Genomic DNA, 15,175 nt, shown 5'->3' with positions numbered 1-15,175 from the left:
TGGCGGGAGTTCAGACTGCTCCTGCCGAACGCCAGCGCTGTGTTTTGCACAGGCCATGCACGTACTATTGCCGTTCAGACCCGATAAAGGAAGTGTTCGCCAGTAGAACGGGGAGTACTGTCGAGCTCTACTTCGCATTCCCCTCCTGGAAGGACTCGCTCCACTTTTCCTGTCACTCTTCGCTGGACTGGCTCTGATGCTTCTTGTTTAGCCTTCATTGATTCAGATTCGGAGGGTAACTTCATGGATGAAACTTGGGCCCTAGAGAGAGACATTCCCTTATGTGAACTTGAGGATCCTACCCCTATGTTCGCGCTTGATGGCAGCGAGCTGTCAGGAATTTGTCACGTCACCGTTCCGGTGACTCTTACCATCTCTGGCGATCATCAAGAGACTATTTATTTTTCAATTTTTCATTCTACTGTTGGCCCTGTTGTTTTTGGTCAACCTTGGCTCGTACTACCCCCCCTCGCGGCCAGTTGTACTCTTTATCCGCACCTGAACACAAAGCTCTTGAGAATTATCTCACTGAGAGTCTCACTGCTGGTACAATTGTTCCGTCCACCTCGCCCGCCAGTGCGGGGTTCTTCATCGTGAAAAAGAAGGACGGGTCCTTGCGTCCCTCCATAGACTATAGGGGGCTTAATGACATAGCAGTCAAGAACCATTATCCCTTGCCTCTTGTCATCATCTTTCGAGATCTTGCAGGGAGCTAAGGTTTTCACAAAGCTGGATCTCCGTTACGCTTACTATTTAGTGTGTGTAAAGGAGGGTGACGAATGGAACACAGCGTTTAATACTCCCTTAGGGCACTTTGGATATCGGGTTCTTCCATTTGGCCTAGTCAATGCACCGGCTGTCTTTCAAGCCCTAGTAAGCGACGTTCTGACAGATATGCTCAACATTTTTGTTTTTGTCTATCTGGACGAAATCCTGACTTTCTCGCCCTCTCTCCAGGTGCACGTCCAGCATGTTCGCCACATCCTGCAACGCCTGTTAGAGAACCACCTCTTAGTTAGTAGAACCTCACTGCTAGATGAAAAGGTCCATCCGTGCGCTTATTTCTCCCACCGGCTCTCACCGGCTGAGCGTAACTATGACATTGGCAATCATGAACTCCTTGCCGTTCGATTGGCCCTAGAAGAATGGTGACACTGGTTAGAGGGTACCTCTATTCCATTCATAGTATGGACGGATCACAAGAACCTTGAATATATTCGAAAAGCAAAAAGACTTAATGCCCGCCAAGCTCATTGGGTGCTTTTCTATGGACGTTTTAATTTTACCAATTATTTTCGGCCCGGCGTTAAGAACACAAAGCCTGATGCTCTCTCTTGCCAGTTCGGTACCTCGGAGAGCCTCCACCTCTGAGACTATCTTGCCAGACAGGTGTGTTGTTAGGGGTGTTACCTGGGGAATAGAGAGACAGGTTAAGGCAGTGTTGTCCAATGTATCTGTTTCTCGACAATGTCCCCGAGATTTGCTATTTGTTCCCAGATCAATTCATCCTGCTGTTCTCCGCTGGGGGCATTCTTCTAAATTATTAGTTCATTCTGGGGTTAGAGGAACTCCCGCGGTCATTAGCCAGCGTTTTTGGTGGCCCACAAGAACTCGTGATGTGCGCCGGTTTGTGACCTCTTGTGCCATTTGCGCTCAGACAAAGTCGAGTAGTTCTCCTGCGGGACTTCTTAGAACTCTTCCAATTCCATCTCGTCCTTGGTCTCATATCGCTATGGATTTTGTTACAGGGCTTCAGTCGTCTACCGACAATACTGTCATTCTCACTATCGTTGACTGCTTTTCTAAAGCCACCCACTTTGTTCCACTCTCTAAGGTGCCCTCTGCGAAGGAGATGGCCCAGATAGTCATATAACATGTTTTCCGTTTACCTGGTCTCTCTACTGATATTGTTTCTGACATGGGGCCTCAATTTGCATCTCAGTTTTGTAAGGAATTTTGCCGTCAAATTGGCGCTTCGACCAGCTTGTCGTCAGGGTTCCATCCTCCAACTAATGGTCAAACCGAACGCGCTGACCAGATTCTGAGTCATATGCTCCGCACTTTGGCTTTTCGTAATCCCTCGTCGTGGAGCAAGCAATTGCCGTGGGTCGAATACACCCATAATTCTCTTCCCTTGTCAGCCACAGGGCTTTCACTCTTTCAGTCTTGTCTCGGGTACCAGCAGCCTCTGTTCTCCTCCCAAGAGACAGAGGTCTCTGTTCCCTTGGTCCAAGCGTTTATACGATGTTGCCAGCGCACCTGGAGAACAGTCAGAGCCGCGCTGTGCCAGAACAGAGAGCGCACACGTCACACCACAAATCGTTGTCGTGTCAAAGCACCCAGATACGTTTGTGGTCAGAAAGTGTGGCTTTCCACTCGGGATTTACCCCTGCCATGCGCTTCTTGTCGCGCTTCATCGGTCCCTTTCCCGTAGTTAAAGTTCTTGGTCCTGCAGCCATCAAACTCAAATTACCTCCCAACTTGCGACACGTCCACCCTGTTTTCCACGTATCATGCATTAAGCCAGTTATTCGTGCTCCCGCCCGACTCACCCATTGTCCTGTTCTTGTCGAGGGTTCTCCTGTTTACAGGGTTAGGAGACTGCTGGACGTGCGCCACCAGGGGCGTGGTCATCAGTATTTAGTCGATTGGGAGGGTTACGGTCCAGAGGAGAGGAGCTGGATTCCAGCCCGGGACATCCTGGACCGCTTGCTCATTGAGGACTTCCTTCGCTCTCGCCAGTCCTCTTCCTTGGGAGCACCAGGGGGCGCTCCTCAGGGGAGGGGTACTGTCATGAGCCAGGTTTGATTGTGATTCGTCTGTTAGAGCCCTCTGATCTACAAGCCTGGTTTCTTCCAACCGCCAGGTTTCATACACACCATCCTCTGCCTGAGGCACATCCAGATCGGCTACACCGAGCTACTGTGCTCTGCGAGCTTACACCAACGAGACTGTTCCTATTTGTGTTTCCCTGTTAAACAGCTACAGTGTCTCTGTGTGACAACGCCTGGCAGGCTGCCTTAGATGGACTTTTTAATGAACTCTTAATAAACTCTGTTTGATCGCTCCTTTGCCTCTGGGTTATCTGCTACACACAACATGTTGTTGATACTTTAATAACAAATATTATAATGTATCATCGTTTATGCTGGGATCTGTAGGTTATGGATAGTTGACGCGTAACTTAAAAGTGGAGCATGGAAATCTCATGGATGTACTGGGGAAAAAAATCTAATTTTTATTATTTTTTCTCAGCGATATGCTTGTTGTTTTCCAGCGTTTTGACATGTTTTATATACAGTAGGCCAATGGTTCCCAAACCTGTCCTGGAGGACCCCCAGCCCTACACATTTTGTATGTCTCCCTATTTCTGACACACCCATTTCAGGTCTTGCTGTCTTCACTAATGAGCTCATGAATTGAATCAGGTGTGATATATGAGGGAGACATACAAAATGTGCAGGGCTGGGGGTCCTCCAGGACAGGTTTGGGAACCACTGCCGTAGGCTACTCTCTATTGTTTCTTAATGGTTTCTTAATAAAGCCCGTGCTCGCTCGCACGCACAGCACCCTCAACCTAAAACATCTTTCCGTGCCCCTGCTCGAGCATGTTGGGAACATTTTGAAATGCTTAACGATGATCCGTGGTGTCATACTGCATCTCTTTTAGTGCGTGATGTCATAAAATTACAGCTTGTTTATAACCAACATATTTTTTTGTTGTTGTTTGTTTGGTGCATTTTATACAATCCACCTTCATTTAGTGAGTGTTCTTGTGCAAAAAAAAAAAAAAAATCAACATATTTGCTCCAGTTAGTTGTAGACGCTACCAATAGAGCAGCTTAGTCACAGAGACAACCGTTGCCCCACAAAGAGACGTGTGAATGCAAATTTTTCATTACATATTATATTATCAGCATAACACTTTGAGTAAATGTAGCTGTATAAACAATGTGTGTTTACGTTTAAATTCAATGGAATGGAATTACAATGTAATTAATGTTAGCTCACTATCTTTGCCTTTCAGTGCATTAGGTTAGGTTAACTGTTAGGTAATATTAGTGATTCTCTTTACTTTATCACAAAACACTAAAACTATAGCACCACTTTGGAGATAAATTATTTATTTCTCTTGGCTATCTCCATTTTTTATCTCTGGTGTGTGATGCTGAACTTGTGTGTTAATTAGTTCTTTCATCCTCATTTCGCCCTACCTTTTAGTCTCCATATTGATTTGAGTTTCAGTTCAGGTGTGTCTAGTTAATCATCTCATTAGATCCTTTGTTCGCTCTGTGTATTTAGCCCTGTGTTTGATCTGTTCAGTGTCTGTTATCATCGCTTTAGGTTTGGTTGTTCTGTGGCCTGTTGCGCAAAGCCGGTTTCAGTTGCTACCCAGTTAAGTTTGAGATTAGTTTGCAAAAGCTGTTTTCTCAGGCTTAAGAAGATTGATTGGTTTTTAGCGGGTTACATCGCCATGGTAACTTACGCTACACGACTAACCTGCTCCGGAGTAGGTTTTATTCTGGGTTAGAGATTGCAAACCAAAACTCAACCAATCAGCTGTGAGTAAAGTGATACATATCTGGGGCAATAAAACCACTCCCCCTTTACTGGAAGTTTTAATGTTAATAGGAATGACAAAGTCATTTGATTTGATTCATACCACAACATGCTGTCAACTGAACTTAATTTATATTGAACCTTGAACATTCTTTTAAAAAGGGATCATTCCTCCTGAACAAATCTGGCGGTATACTGAAATCTGAGTGGAAAAATTACCTGGTGTTTGTCCATTGATTATTCCACCTGTTAAATACAGAAAATACACATTATGCTTTAATAATAATGTGTCATTCTGGTCAAACTTCTGTACTGTTGTAAAATCCTCACCATTAATCAGCAGCAGCAGAAGCACACACAATGAGATTAGAAACTTCATTATGAGAAACTTCTCCTCCCGCACCTGCACATTAATATGAACACACGCACACACACACACACACACACACGCACGCACACACACAATCAAATTTAAAATTAAAAAAAATAATAATAATAAATAAAGCAAACACATTATGTAATGAATAGTATAAAAAATATCACTAATGTACACATACATTTTTGAAAAAAGTGCAAATACAACCTGTGGAACATTGGTGTTTTTACAGAAAAGAATTAAAAAAAAAAAAAAAAAACTATTTAAAATAAATAAATAAATAATTTAAAAGCAAATGGGATGAAATACAGGAAATACATTTTACCAGAGATAAATGTAGAGCAGAGCAAACTCAGGGATATTCTTTCTTCAGCAGCTATACCAGAATACAGTGATGCTGAACTGCAGAAAACTGATCAGTGCCTTTATTTATAAATGTGGGCAGTCCATGACAATCTAGAATCAATACCTTAAACCAGTTTTTTTCCAGTCCATACCTATTGTGTTTGTCAGATGTTTCCTTGTATAGCTGCCATAAAGGCATAAATATTTATTAATAGGCCTACTTTATTCTTGAATAGATGTACATGTTGATTGAATGAATACTGGATAATCAAGGAAATCAGAATCACAAAGAGACTTGTTCTCACCTACACACCTATTGCTATTTTATGACCTGATTCTCACATTCCTCATTGAAAGTGATCAGTTGTTTTACAGTTCTTCAGCATTATGGAATTATAGTGACATAAATTGCTAATGTAACGGTCCAATTCAATAACATCTGGTTGCCCATCAATTCCATCGTGAGCTCATTTACCGCTCCATTGAGTTTGTGTGGTGAGCAAAATAAGCCCCTCCTCGGTTCACCACCTTAGCATGGTGGAGGGTTTTGAGTGTTTCCGAGACCCTGGGAGCTATGTTGTCTGGAGCATTAGCTAAGGGGCCAGACAAAGGCTGATCCAGCATAGACCCTTATGCCATGGTCACAAAAAAAGTGGAGAGACCTTGGTAGCAACATGTTCTCCAACCAATACGACCATATACTTCCCTGAAATAAGACCCATAGGAGCGTTTACTAAAGTGGCACCCCTATTGACAACAGGACACTTTCACTTTAATTTATGAAATATGACCCATAGGAGTGTTTGATAAAGTTGTGCCCCTATCGACAACAGGACATTTTCATTTTAATGCATTGTTCCCTTTTATCTGCATCATGTTTCAGGTTTGGCAGAGCATTGCAATAACAATATGCAATCATGTGATCATGTGATCGTGGGTTCGATCCCAGGGAACGCATGTGATCATGAAGTGTATATGCACTATAAATCACTAAGGGTAGGTTTAGGGATGGGGTGGGTGTAGTTGTTAACAAAAAAAATGAGTTTTGCTAAATGGAAATAGGAGAAATGGTGTAAAACGTTCACACATTGCATTTAAATGAACGCGCAATTTGATTTGTAACAACAGTCATACATTTCATGACGACAGACATAACACGACACTGTCATTATTTTTACGTCTGCTAGAGGGCGCATGACTTTAAAATGTAAATATAGGTTGTAATAAGATGCTTGTAAAACAACCTATAGGGTCGTTTTTCTTTTGGAGGGATACTGGGGCACTCTCCTGGAACCAGCCCTGGGAGAGGAGCTTTGCAGGCGAGTGCCTGATGGCCGGACTCTGACCCACTGGGGCAGTCGGGTTCAGCTCGAACAAACAGCCCGATGCAATGTGTTTAATGTTGCATATAATGTAACTTTAAACATGCTGTTCGTTCTTAGTTACATAAAATTGGGATGGCTTCTTTTGTTTTGACACTTAAACTCTACAATATGTATTTAGTTTTGTATGCATGGATTCAACACACTTTATTATGTAACTGTAAGAAGAATCTGACAACAGACAACAGAATATGGGAAATTAACTTTCAATCTATGAAATACTAAACATGATCTTATTTCATGCCACAGTAAATCACACATAACTAACAAAGAATTTCATTTTCAATTTCATGCTTATTTTGCAAAATACACTGCATATTCTGTTATGTTCATCCTACTGTAAACAGACGGGTGTTTCCTTTAAGCACTAAGCACTGCATTCACAGTTGCATGTTAATGCCCTCTTCCACCATCAAATATATAAAAATGTAATGTAAATCAGAAAGCATTAACAGTTCAGAAGCCACTTACTTATAGGCGTAATGTGCGGGTGGGACATGTCCCCACCACTTTTTGAAACATCTCATGGCACAAATGTATCTAATACAAAATAAACATCTCCAGTTTATTAGCAATTCATTAATTTGTGTTAAATAACAGGTGATCTGGTGCTGTGATGTCTTGTTTTTTTAAATCATAAAATCATCAGATTTTATGACAACCGTTATCCATGCATTATCCATTAACTCACCACTCCCCGTCTCACCCACTTATTAAAACAAAAGTACGTCACTGCATTTACTAATCCTAGCTTATCAGATTAGAACATTTTGCTCCATGTTAAATATTTAATCAGAGATGCCTTCCTGCAAAACCAGACCAACCTGTAATACATTGAAATGTCTATTGTTGAGTTTTGAGGTCATGTTCCTAATAAGGAAGTATCTGGTGGTGTAGAATAGAAGGTTGTTTTAACCCTTAACAAAAGTCCCTTATAATGCAGAAAACATTAAAAAAGTCTTTATATCTGTTCTGAGTCAAAGAATGTCTTGTCTTCTCTCCATGCATTTATTTATTTTTGCATAATACTATTGATGTACATGTTTTATTATTTTCAGCATTAACAAATGCAAGGCAACTGAACTCTCCCTAGTGTAACGGGGGCAAGCTAGTAAGAGGTGTGCATGTAAACCTCACTCCCCTTGCTTCAAGAGGCATTAAATGTTTTGCATTTTAACAGTACACATTACATGATAATTTTATTTTTCATTCCCCTGCAATGAAATTTGCTTAGTTTTATGCATATTAAAACAGTCAAATTTAAACTGTGTCAGTCATAGTGAAAGCAGCAAAACATGATTATGTAACACAGTGCCATTGCTAGAGACCGAAAGACAATCCTCTATGATACAGTTTTGAACATAGTAAGTAGCTGATTATATTCATTGGTTCTCAGGTTAGATCAAACTTAAACCTCCTCAGGAGGGACTGCAGTAATGTACTACACTCTGAAAAATAAAGGTTATTCATTGGCATCAATGGTTCCATGAAGAACCTTTAGCATCCATGGAAACTTTCCATTCCACCATTCCACAAAAGGTTCTTTATAGTAGAAAAAGGTTATTTAGATTTTTAGATGTTCTTCACACTAAGAAAGAAATTGTTATTTTAAGAACTGTTCATTAAAGGGTTCTTTAGGGAACCAAAAATGGTTCTTCTATGTCATTGCTGTAAAACCCCCATTTTGGAACTTTTATTTTTAAGAGTGTAGAGGTTACAGCTGGAAGATTGCTTTGGATCCATTAGTTACTTCAGTGAACATACATATTCTTTATTCACATTGAACTGAAAGAATTGATACTTTGACCATTTTAATCAATGCTATTTATAATATAGCATTGATTTAAATGTGTGTCTAAGTTAATAAAACATGCAATGACAGTATTACATACATATGACAAATCTGTGTATCATATTACCATGACCTCCACCTTCAACAACTATGCTAGTTGCCAGATATTGGTAACTAGTCATAAATACGCTGTTTGATATAATGTCTTTTCTGTTTGCCGATATTAATCAGATTAATCAGACTCCCTCATGTTCAGTCACTGGATTATATCTTTCACCTCCGCTGAGGTTTTGCTTTTCATTGCTTTCTAAATGTAAACACTTTACTAAACTAGGGTGATTAAACACTGTCACATGACGTGCAATAGACCTTCAGTCAGTTAATCATATTCAGGTTCAAAGTAGTACAAGTGTATTTTCAAAATGGTATTTGTAATCGGTACAGTAGCAGTGTAGCTGCAGCAGGGATGAGTTGTATACAGACTTCAAACAAACAGTGGTATTTATTAAACAAGGAAACAGAACAGTTTACACACAAAATGAGGTATACAACAATAAAAAAAAAATGGACAGGGAGTGCAAGGAGTGAGTCCAACTTAAAGGGAGTGCTAATGACAATGAACAGGTGCAGGGAATCCAGGGCGAAGCAGGAAGCTGATGAGGGAAGTGCGAACAGGTGATGAAGTCCGGGACAGGCGTGGTTGTAACAATAGTAGAAGCATAAGGTAAAAACAACACTTACCATGCTTTTACCACAGTATTTGTAGTTTTAATGTGATATTTGTTGTCAATACAAAGTAACCACAATATGCTTTTAATGCCTAATAATGTAAAATCCAAAAATTGTAAGGTCAATAAGTACTTTTTTTTCTATATTCAATCCTATATATTATAAATAATGATATTTTCTTTTCTCTTGTTTCAGCTGAAAAGACCAAAAGGGCCTTTCGTTAATATACAGAAGAGACAGAAAGCTGCAAAGGCAAATATTTGCAATGGTAAGTATGTGTTGGTTTCAACCCTTTATCAAACATTTTATCAAGCATTTGTTAAAGTCTCAAAGTCTTAAATTAAAATTAGTCAATTCCTGTACATATTTATCACCATATCTGTGAATCAGTTTTGCCCCTTCTTGGACAGTTGGATGTCCCACACACTGTCAGAAAGTTTACATTAATATTATTGAATTCTTTAAAATTATTACAAATTGGGCTCAAAATGTTTCAATGATACCTGATGTCTCTCCGCACCGCATAACCTACCTCTGTTTGCAAGAGTGGAAATGATAATTTGACTTGTCACATGAAATCAGATATTCAATTATTTTGTCATAATCAGTTACACTGCTGATAATGTCCTGCTTGCATGTGAAACATGTTATAAAAAAAAAAAAAAAAAAAAAAGATTATATGAATATAGCTTGCTATTAAAGACACACGTTTAATCATGGAAATGCCCACATATAAGTGAACTTATTACATAAATGCATTTAACATTTAATTATGCTACACTCTTTACAGAAGGAAATTCTACCGTTATGTATAAACTCATAACATCATCAAGTGCTGTGCTGGGCACATTGGGCACATTTCCCGTTTGTTGCTGCCGCGTTGTTTGAGTTCGAGCTCTGTCGAGTTGCTTCCTAATTGCTTGTTTTTTCTCTTAAAATCAAATCTATAACATATCATTCTCTCTTTTACGGTGAGGGAACACATCTCTACCTTTGAGTGCACGTGAGGACACGTTCGAGCTGCATGCAGTGCAGCTGGAACTGGAGGCCGTGGAATGACAGATTCGGACCCTCCAGTAGTCAGGTGGACAAGACTCATTAGAACCGAAATAATCATTTGGTTTAAGCCATGTTTCAGTAAGGCAAATTACATCAAGACTATTATCTGTGATCATTTAATCAACAACAACCTATAGAGATATTCTTAAAGTTACTCAGAAAACAAATTAATTTGAAATTCTTATGATAAATGTTACACTCTCAGATATAAGTAAAAAGTCGCTACTATCTCTTACTTTGGCTACCGTTTATAGACCTCCAGGGCCTTATGCTGATTTCCTAAAAGAGTTTGCAGACTTTCTCTCAGACCTATTGGTCAATGTCGATAAAGCGCTGATTGTTGGAGATTTTAACATTCATGTAGACAATACAAATGATGAGTTAGGGGCTGTGTTTACAGATTTACTAAACTCCTTTGGGGTAAAACAAAATGTCACTGGACCCACCCACTGTTTTAATCATACACTTGATTTAATTATATCACATGGAATCAATCCAACTGATATAGAAATTCTACCGCAAAGTGCTGACAAATGATCTCGAGAAAATGACTAGCAGAATGTGCGCCATTTTCACAGGTATATTAGATACTGTTGCACCGATGAGATTTAAAAAGGTTAGAGAGAAAAATACTGTACCTTGGTACAACAGTATTACTCACGCTATCAAAAGAGAACCTCGTAATCTAGAACGCAAATGGAGACAAACTCGTTTAGAGGTCTTCAGAATCGCGTGGAAAGAAAGTTTGTCTCGTTATAGAAAGACTCTAAAGCAGCCAGGGCCGACCATCTCCGCAAACTCATAGAAAATAACCAAAACAATCCAAGGCTCTTGTTTAGTACAGTGGCTAGATTAACAAATAAACAGACATCACCAGAACAAAACATTTCATTAAAGTTTAATAGTAATGACTTTATGAATTTCTTCACTGAGAAAATCGAAAGCATCAGAAATACAATTGTAAATGTACAACCTTTAACAGAGTATTATGATTCAACCTCAATTATCGCCCCTCAAGAACAGTTGCAGTGCTTTACAACTATAGGACAGGAAGAGCTAAATAAACTTATCACTGCGTCTAAACCAACAACATGTTTATTAGATCCAATACCCACTAAACTACTGAAAGAGCTGTTACCTGTAGCAGAAGAGCCTCTTCTCAATATTATCAACTCGTCTTTATCTCTAGGTCACATCCCACGACCGTTCAAGCTAGCAGTTATTAAGCCTCTCATTAAAGGGTTAGTTCACCCAAAAATGAAAATTTTGTCATTTATTACTCACCCTTATGTCGTTCCAAACCCGTAAGACCTTCATTAATCTTCGGAACACAAATTAAGATATTTTAGTTGAAATCCATAGTCATTTCCTCTGTCAAGATCTATAACAGTACTAAAAACATATTTAAATCAGTTCATGTGAGTACAGTGGTTCAATATTAATATTATAAAGCGATGAGAATATTTCTGGTGCACCAAAAAAACTAAATAAGGACTTATTTAGTGATGGCCGATTTCAAACCACTGCTTAGGAAGGTTTGGAGCATAAAATAATCAGTGTATCGAATCTGCAGTTCAGAGCACCAAAGTCACGTGATTTCAGCAGTTTGGCAGTTTGACACGCGATCCGATTCATGATTCAATACACTGATTCATAATGTTTTGATGCTTCCTGAAGCAGTGTTTTGTGTATTGATACTGATGTATGGTCTTCAAATATACACGTTCTCCCAGAGTTAAGAACATTGTGGAATTACAGTTGTCAACTTAAAGTCCTTTATTGGCATGACTGTGATCTGCATTGACATATGTGTCACTCTAGCCAGCCAATTTCTGACCAATGAAAACAGGTACTCCAGCCCTCTCAAATTAGCATAAACTGTGTAGTGCGTGCTTTAAATAGCCACTCATGTTTTTGTAATTTTCTGGAATTGTCATATGCACATAAACACACGCATTCAGAGATTGCATTAATTCAATTAGTTGACCTTCAGAGCTTCAACATGTGGCGACATAATTTCACTCACTCATTTTTTTTTCTTTCTTTCTTTTTTTTTTTTTGTTGTTGTTTATGCCTCTAAAGTTGACTTCCAACCAAGTGTCAAGTTGGCGAAACTGGTTCCTAATTATTGTGATCCAACATTTGCCTTTATGTTTATGAAAGTTTATGAAAGTATAAAATATGATTGGATTTTTTTTATTTTTTAATAGATGGATGCATTTTTTTTTTTTTTTTCTGTCTTCAGAATTTGGGGTACCATTCACAACCAATAGCCTATAAACTTTGGAGGACTAAGGATATTTAAATATATCTCTGATTGTGTTCATCTGAAAGGATATAATCATATAAACCTTGGGTGGCTTGAGGGTGAGTAAATCATGGATTAATTTTAATTTTTGGTTGAACTATCCCTTTAACTGTGTTCTCCATTTTCTGCTTAGGTGTGAATGTTTTGAACTTGCATGACATAAGGTTGTTGATGCCCCATCAACACATATAAAGCGTGTGACCATATCCATTAATTGTCAATCACTTATGCATGCACTGGTATGCCACCTCGGACAATCTAAGATTAGAAATGTTTACTAACATTTACCTTTTCTTTTCTTAGGGATGTGATTCCTTCATGTGCACCTCATACAGGAGCGGCACACAAACATCATTCAGTTTTGAACGCAGTTGAGAATCATAAAGGTGGCCTAGAATTGAAAATTTAATATACCTTGCCATAGTTGAATAACAAGAGTTCAGTACATGGAGATGACATACAGTGACTCTCAAACACCATTGTTTCCTCCTTCTTATGTAAATCTCATTTGTTTAAAAGACCTCTGGAAAACAGGTGAATCTGAAAACAGATTGTGATGCAACAGTCGGGATCATTAATATGTACGCCCCCAATATTTGCATATGCCAGCCCATGTTCAAGGCATTAGACAAGGCAGTAACGTCTGGATCTGTGCACAGCTGAATAATCAGACTATAAGCAAGCAAGGACAATAGCGAAAAATGGCGGATGGAGCAATAATAACTGACATGATCCATGATATCATGATATTTTTAGTGATATTTGTAAATTGTCTTTCTAAATGTTTTGTTAGCATGTTGCTAATATACTGTTAAATGTGGTTAAAGTTACCATCATTTCTTACTGTATTCACAGAGACAAGAGCCATCGCTATTTTCATTTTTAAACACTTGCAGTTGTTGTGGTTTCTTCTTTTTATAAAAACAAAACACTTCTCGAAATCTTTGATTCAGAATACACGCTTTATTACAAGCGGAGCTTGTTATATCTGCAGAGTTAACACAGCTGTCTGCCCACCCTTTTGGGCTCATATTTATACTATGTGATATGATCTGGGGCCAAGTTATTTGACCATATTTTTCTCTTTCTTCAAAATAGAATCTTCAATTTACATTCACACACGCTTTGTGATTAAAATTTCTGTAAGCACAGCAAACCCTATTTAGAATCAGGCCTACATGTTTTCCAGTACATGAAGGCCTACTTCTGACATGCATATGATTTTAATTGTTAAGTACCACACATTGTATTATGCTATATTATACTCTATTTTATCACACCAAAAACTTCTTCATTTCCACCCTCTGAGGCTAAAAGCCTCATTTTACTATTCTTTTCCCAGAGGGTAGTTTCAAAATCCAGAATTCTTAGTTATGCTACCTAGTGACTTAATTAAGTCATTCAGTTTAATGATATAATATAGGAAGTATACAACAAAACAATATCCCCCCTATTGAAACAGCAACTCCTAAAAATATTCCTAATTTAGCAAACCATGCTCCTAATGCTCCAAATTTCAAATCTAACCAATCCCATACTTTTTCATCTCTTCCAGCATTTTCTGCAACTTCTGCTCTTAAACTTCTTATTTTAAGCATAGCTTCACTAAACTTTCCTCCTGGTGCAGTATTATTTGGTATAAAAGTGCAACACTGATCTCCAAACATAATGCAAACACCACCTTTGTCTGCCAATAAGCAATTAAGAGCTTGTCTATTTTGCCATGTCATTTTACTTGTTTCATGTAATTGTTCTCCTAATGCAGTTAAAGCATCATCAGTATAATTAATAAATCTTTGCTGATTATAATAAATATAATTAATCCATTCTGTATTTTTATTTTGTGAGACCCATATAAATATTGATTCAAACCCTGATTTAATTTCATTTCTTGCTTTATATTTTTCAGGTATGCCTCTAGGTTGACCAATTAAATCTATTGTTACTCTAGGGTCTGGTTTGTAAGCTCTTTTAGTTCTATGGGTGCTTCTTAATATCCCTCCTCGTCTCCTCGCTCCTCCGTCCTCCATCCTATGACCCGGAATACGATCGAGCTCAGCCATCTTGAAGGACATCTCAATTCTCTAATTGCACCGCGAGGAGGCGAGGATCGAGGAGTGAGGAGGCTTCCTGAGGAGTCATGAGCAAAGATACATAGGTGCATCCTTTGCGGAAGTCTTTCTCATCGAGAAACGTGACGCACGTATAAATTCTCCTCCCCCTCCATATCTGTCACAATAATATAAATGTATGCTTTACTTTTACAGTTTAAATAAACTTTATACCTCATATATTTCAACGGGGCATCTTGCTTTATTAATATTTATTATAATTTTTTAAAATAACCAAACTTTTTTAACATATGGATAGGTCCCTGAAGTGCAGCTGATGACGCTTTGAAGTGATGCTAAAGGGAGCGAGGATATATCATTTCACTTGATTCAATTCCTCCGTCCTCGCTTCTTTTCCTTGCTTCCTTCCCTCGCATCCTGAAGAGGTGGAGCTAAGACGTAAGGAAAGGAAGCAAGGAAAGGAAACGAGGATGCACAAATAAGAATTGAGAAGCACCCTATTTTTACCTTCTACTTCAGTGTTATTGGGGTCCCATTGTGCCATTGTAATTT

The 15,175-nt window shown here is 38.8% G+C and overlaps 1 protein-coding gene and 1 long non-coding RNA gene across 2 annotated transcripts in view; one reads left to right on the top strand and one right to left on the bottom strand.

The window, feature by feature from the left end:
• LOC125246555 (deleted in malignant brain tumors 1 protein-like) overlaps nt 1-4,996 on the bottom strand; it is a 58,161-nt gene extending 53,165 nt beyond the window's left edge. Inside the window, exons 1-2 of the mRNA XM_048157504.1 lie at nt 4,891-4,996; nt 4,780-4,806 (exon numbers count right to left, since the gene is read on the bottom strand). Of these exons, the coding sequence (XP_048013461.1) occupies nt 4,780-4,806; nt 4,891-4,939 (76 nt within the window). The 5' untranslated portion in view covers nt 4,940-4,996. The remainder of the gene's footprint in view (nt 1-4,779; nt 4,807-4,890) is intronic.
• A 4,045-nt stretch (nt 4,997-9,041) lies between these two features.
• On the top strand, nt 9,042-13,218 carry LOC125246690. Its single transcript, XR_007179944.1, has 4 exons — nt 9,042-9,179; nt 9,380-10,268; nt 12,489-12,610; nt 12,855-13,218. It is a non-coding gene; the product is annotated as an uncharacterized LOC125246690 (long non-coding RNA).
• The last annotated feature ends 1,957 nt before the right edge of the window (nt 13,219-15,175 follow it).

Source organism: Megalobrama amblycephala, linkage group LG15, assembly GCF_018812025.1.
Source record: "Megalobrama amblycephala isolate DHTTF-2021 linkage group LG15, ASM1881202v1, whole genome shotgun sequence".
NCBI lineage: Eukaryota > Metazoa > Chordata > Actinopteri > Cypriniformes > Xenocyprididae > Megalobrama > Megalobrama amblycephala.
The sequence above is the reverse complement of the archived record's forward strand: the minus strand, read 5'-3'. Positions and strand labels throughout refer to the sequence as shown.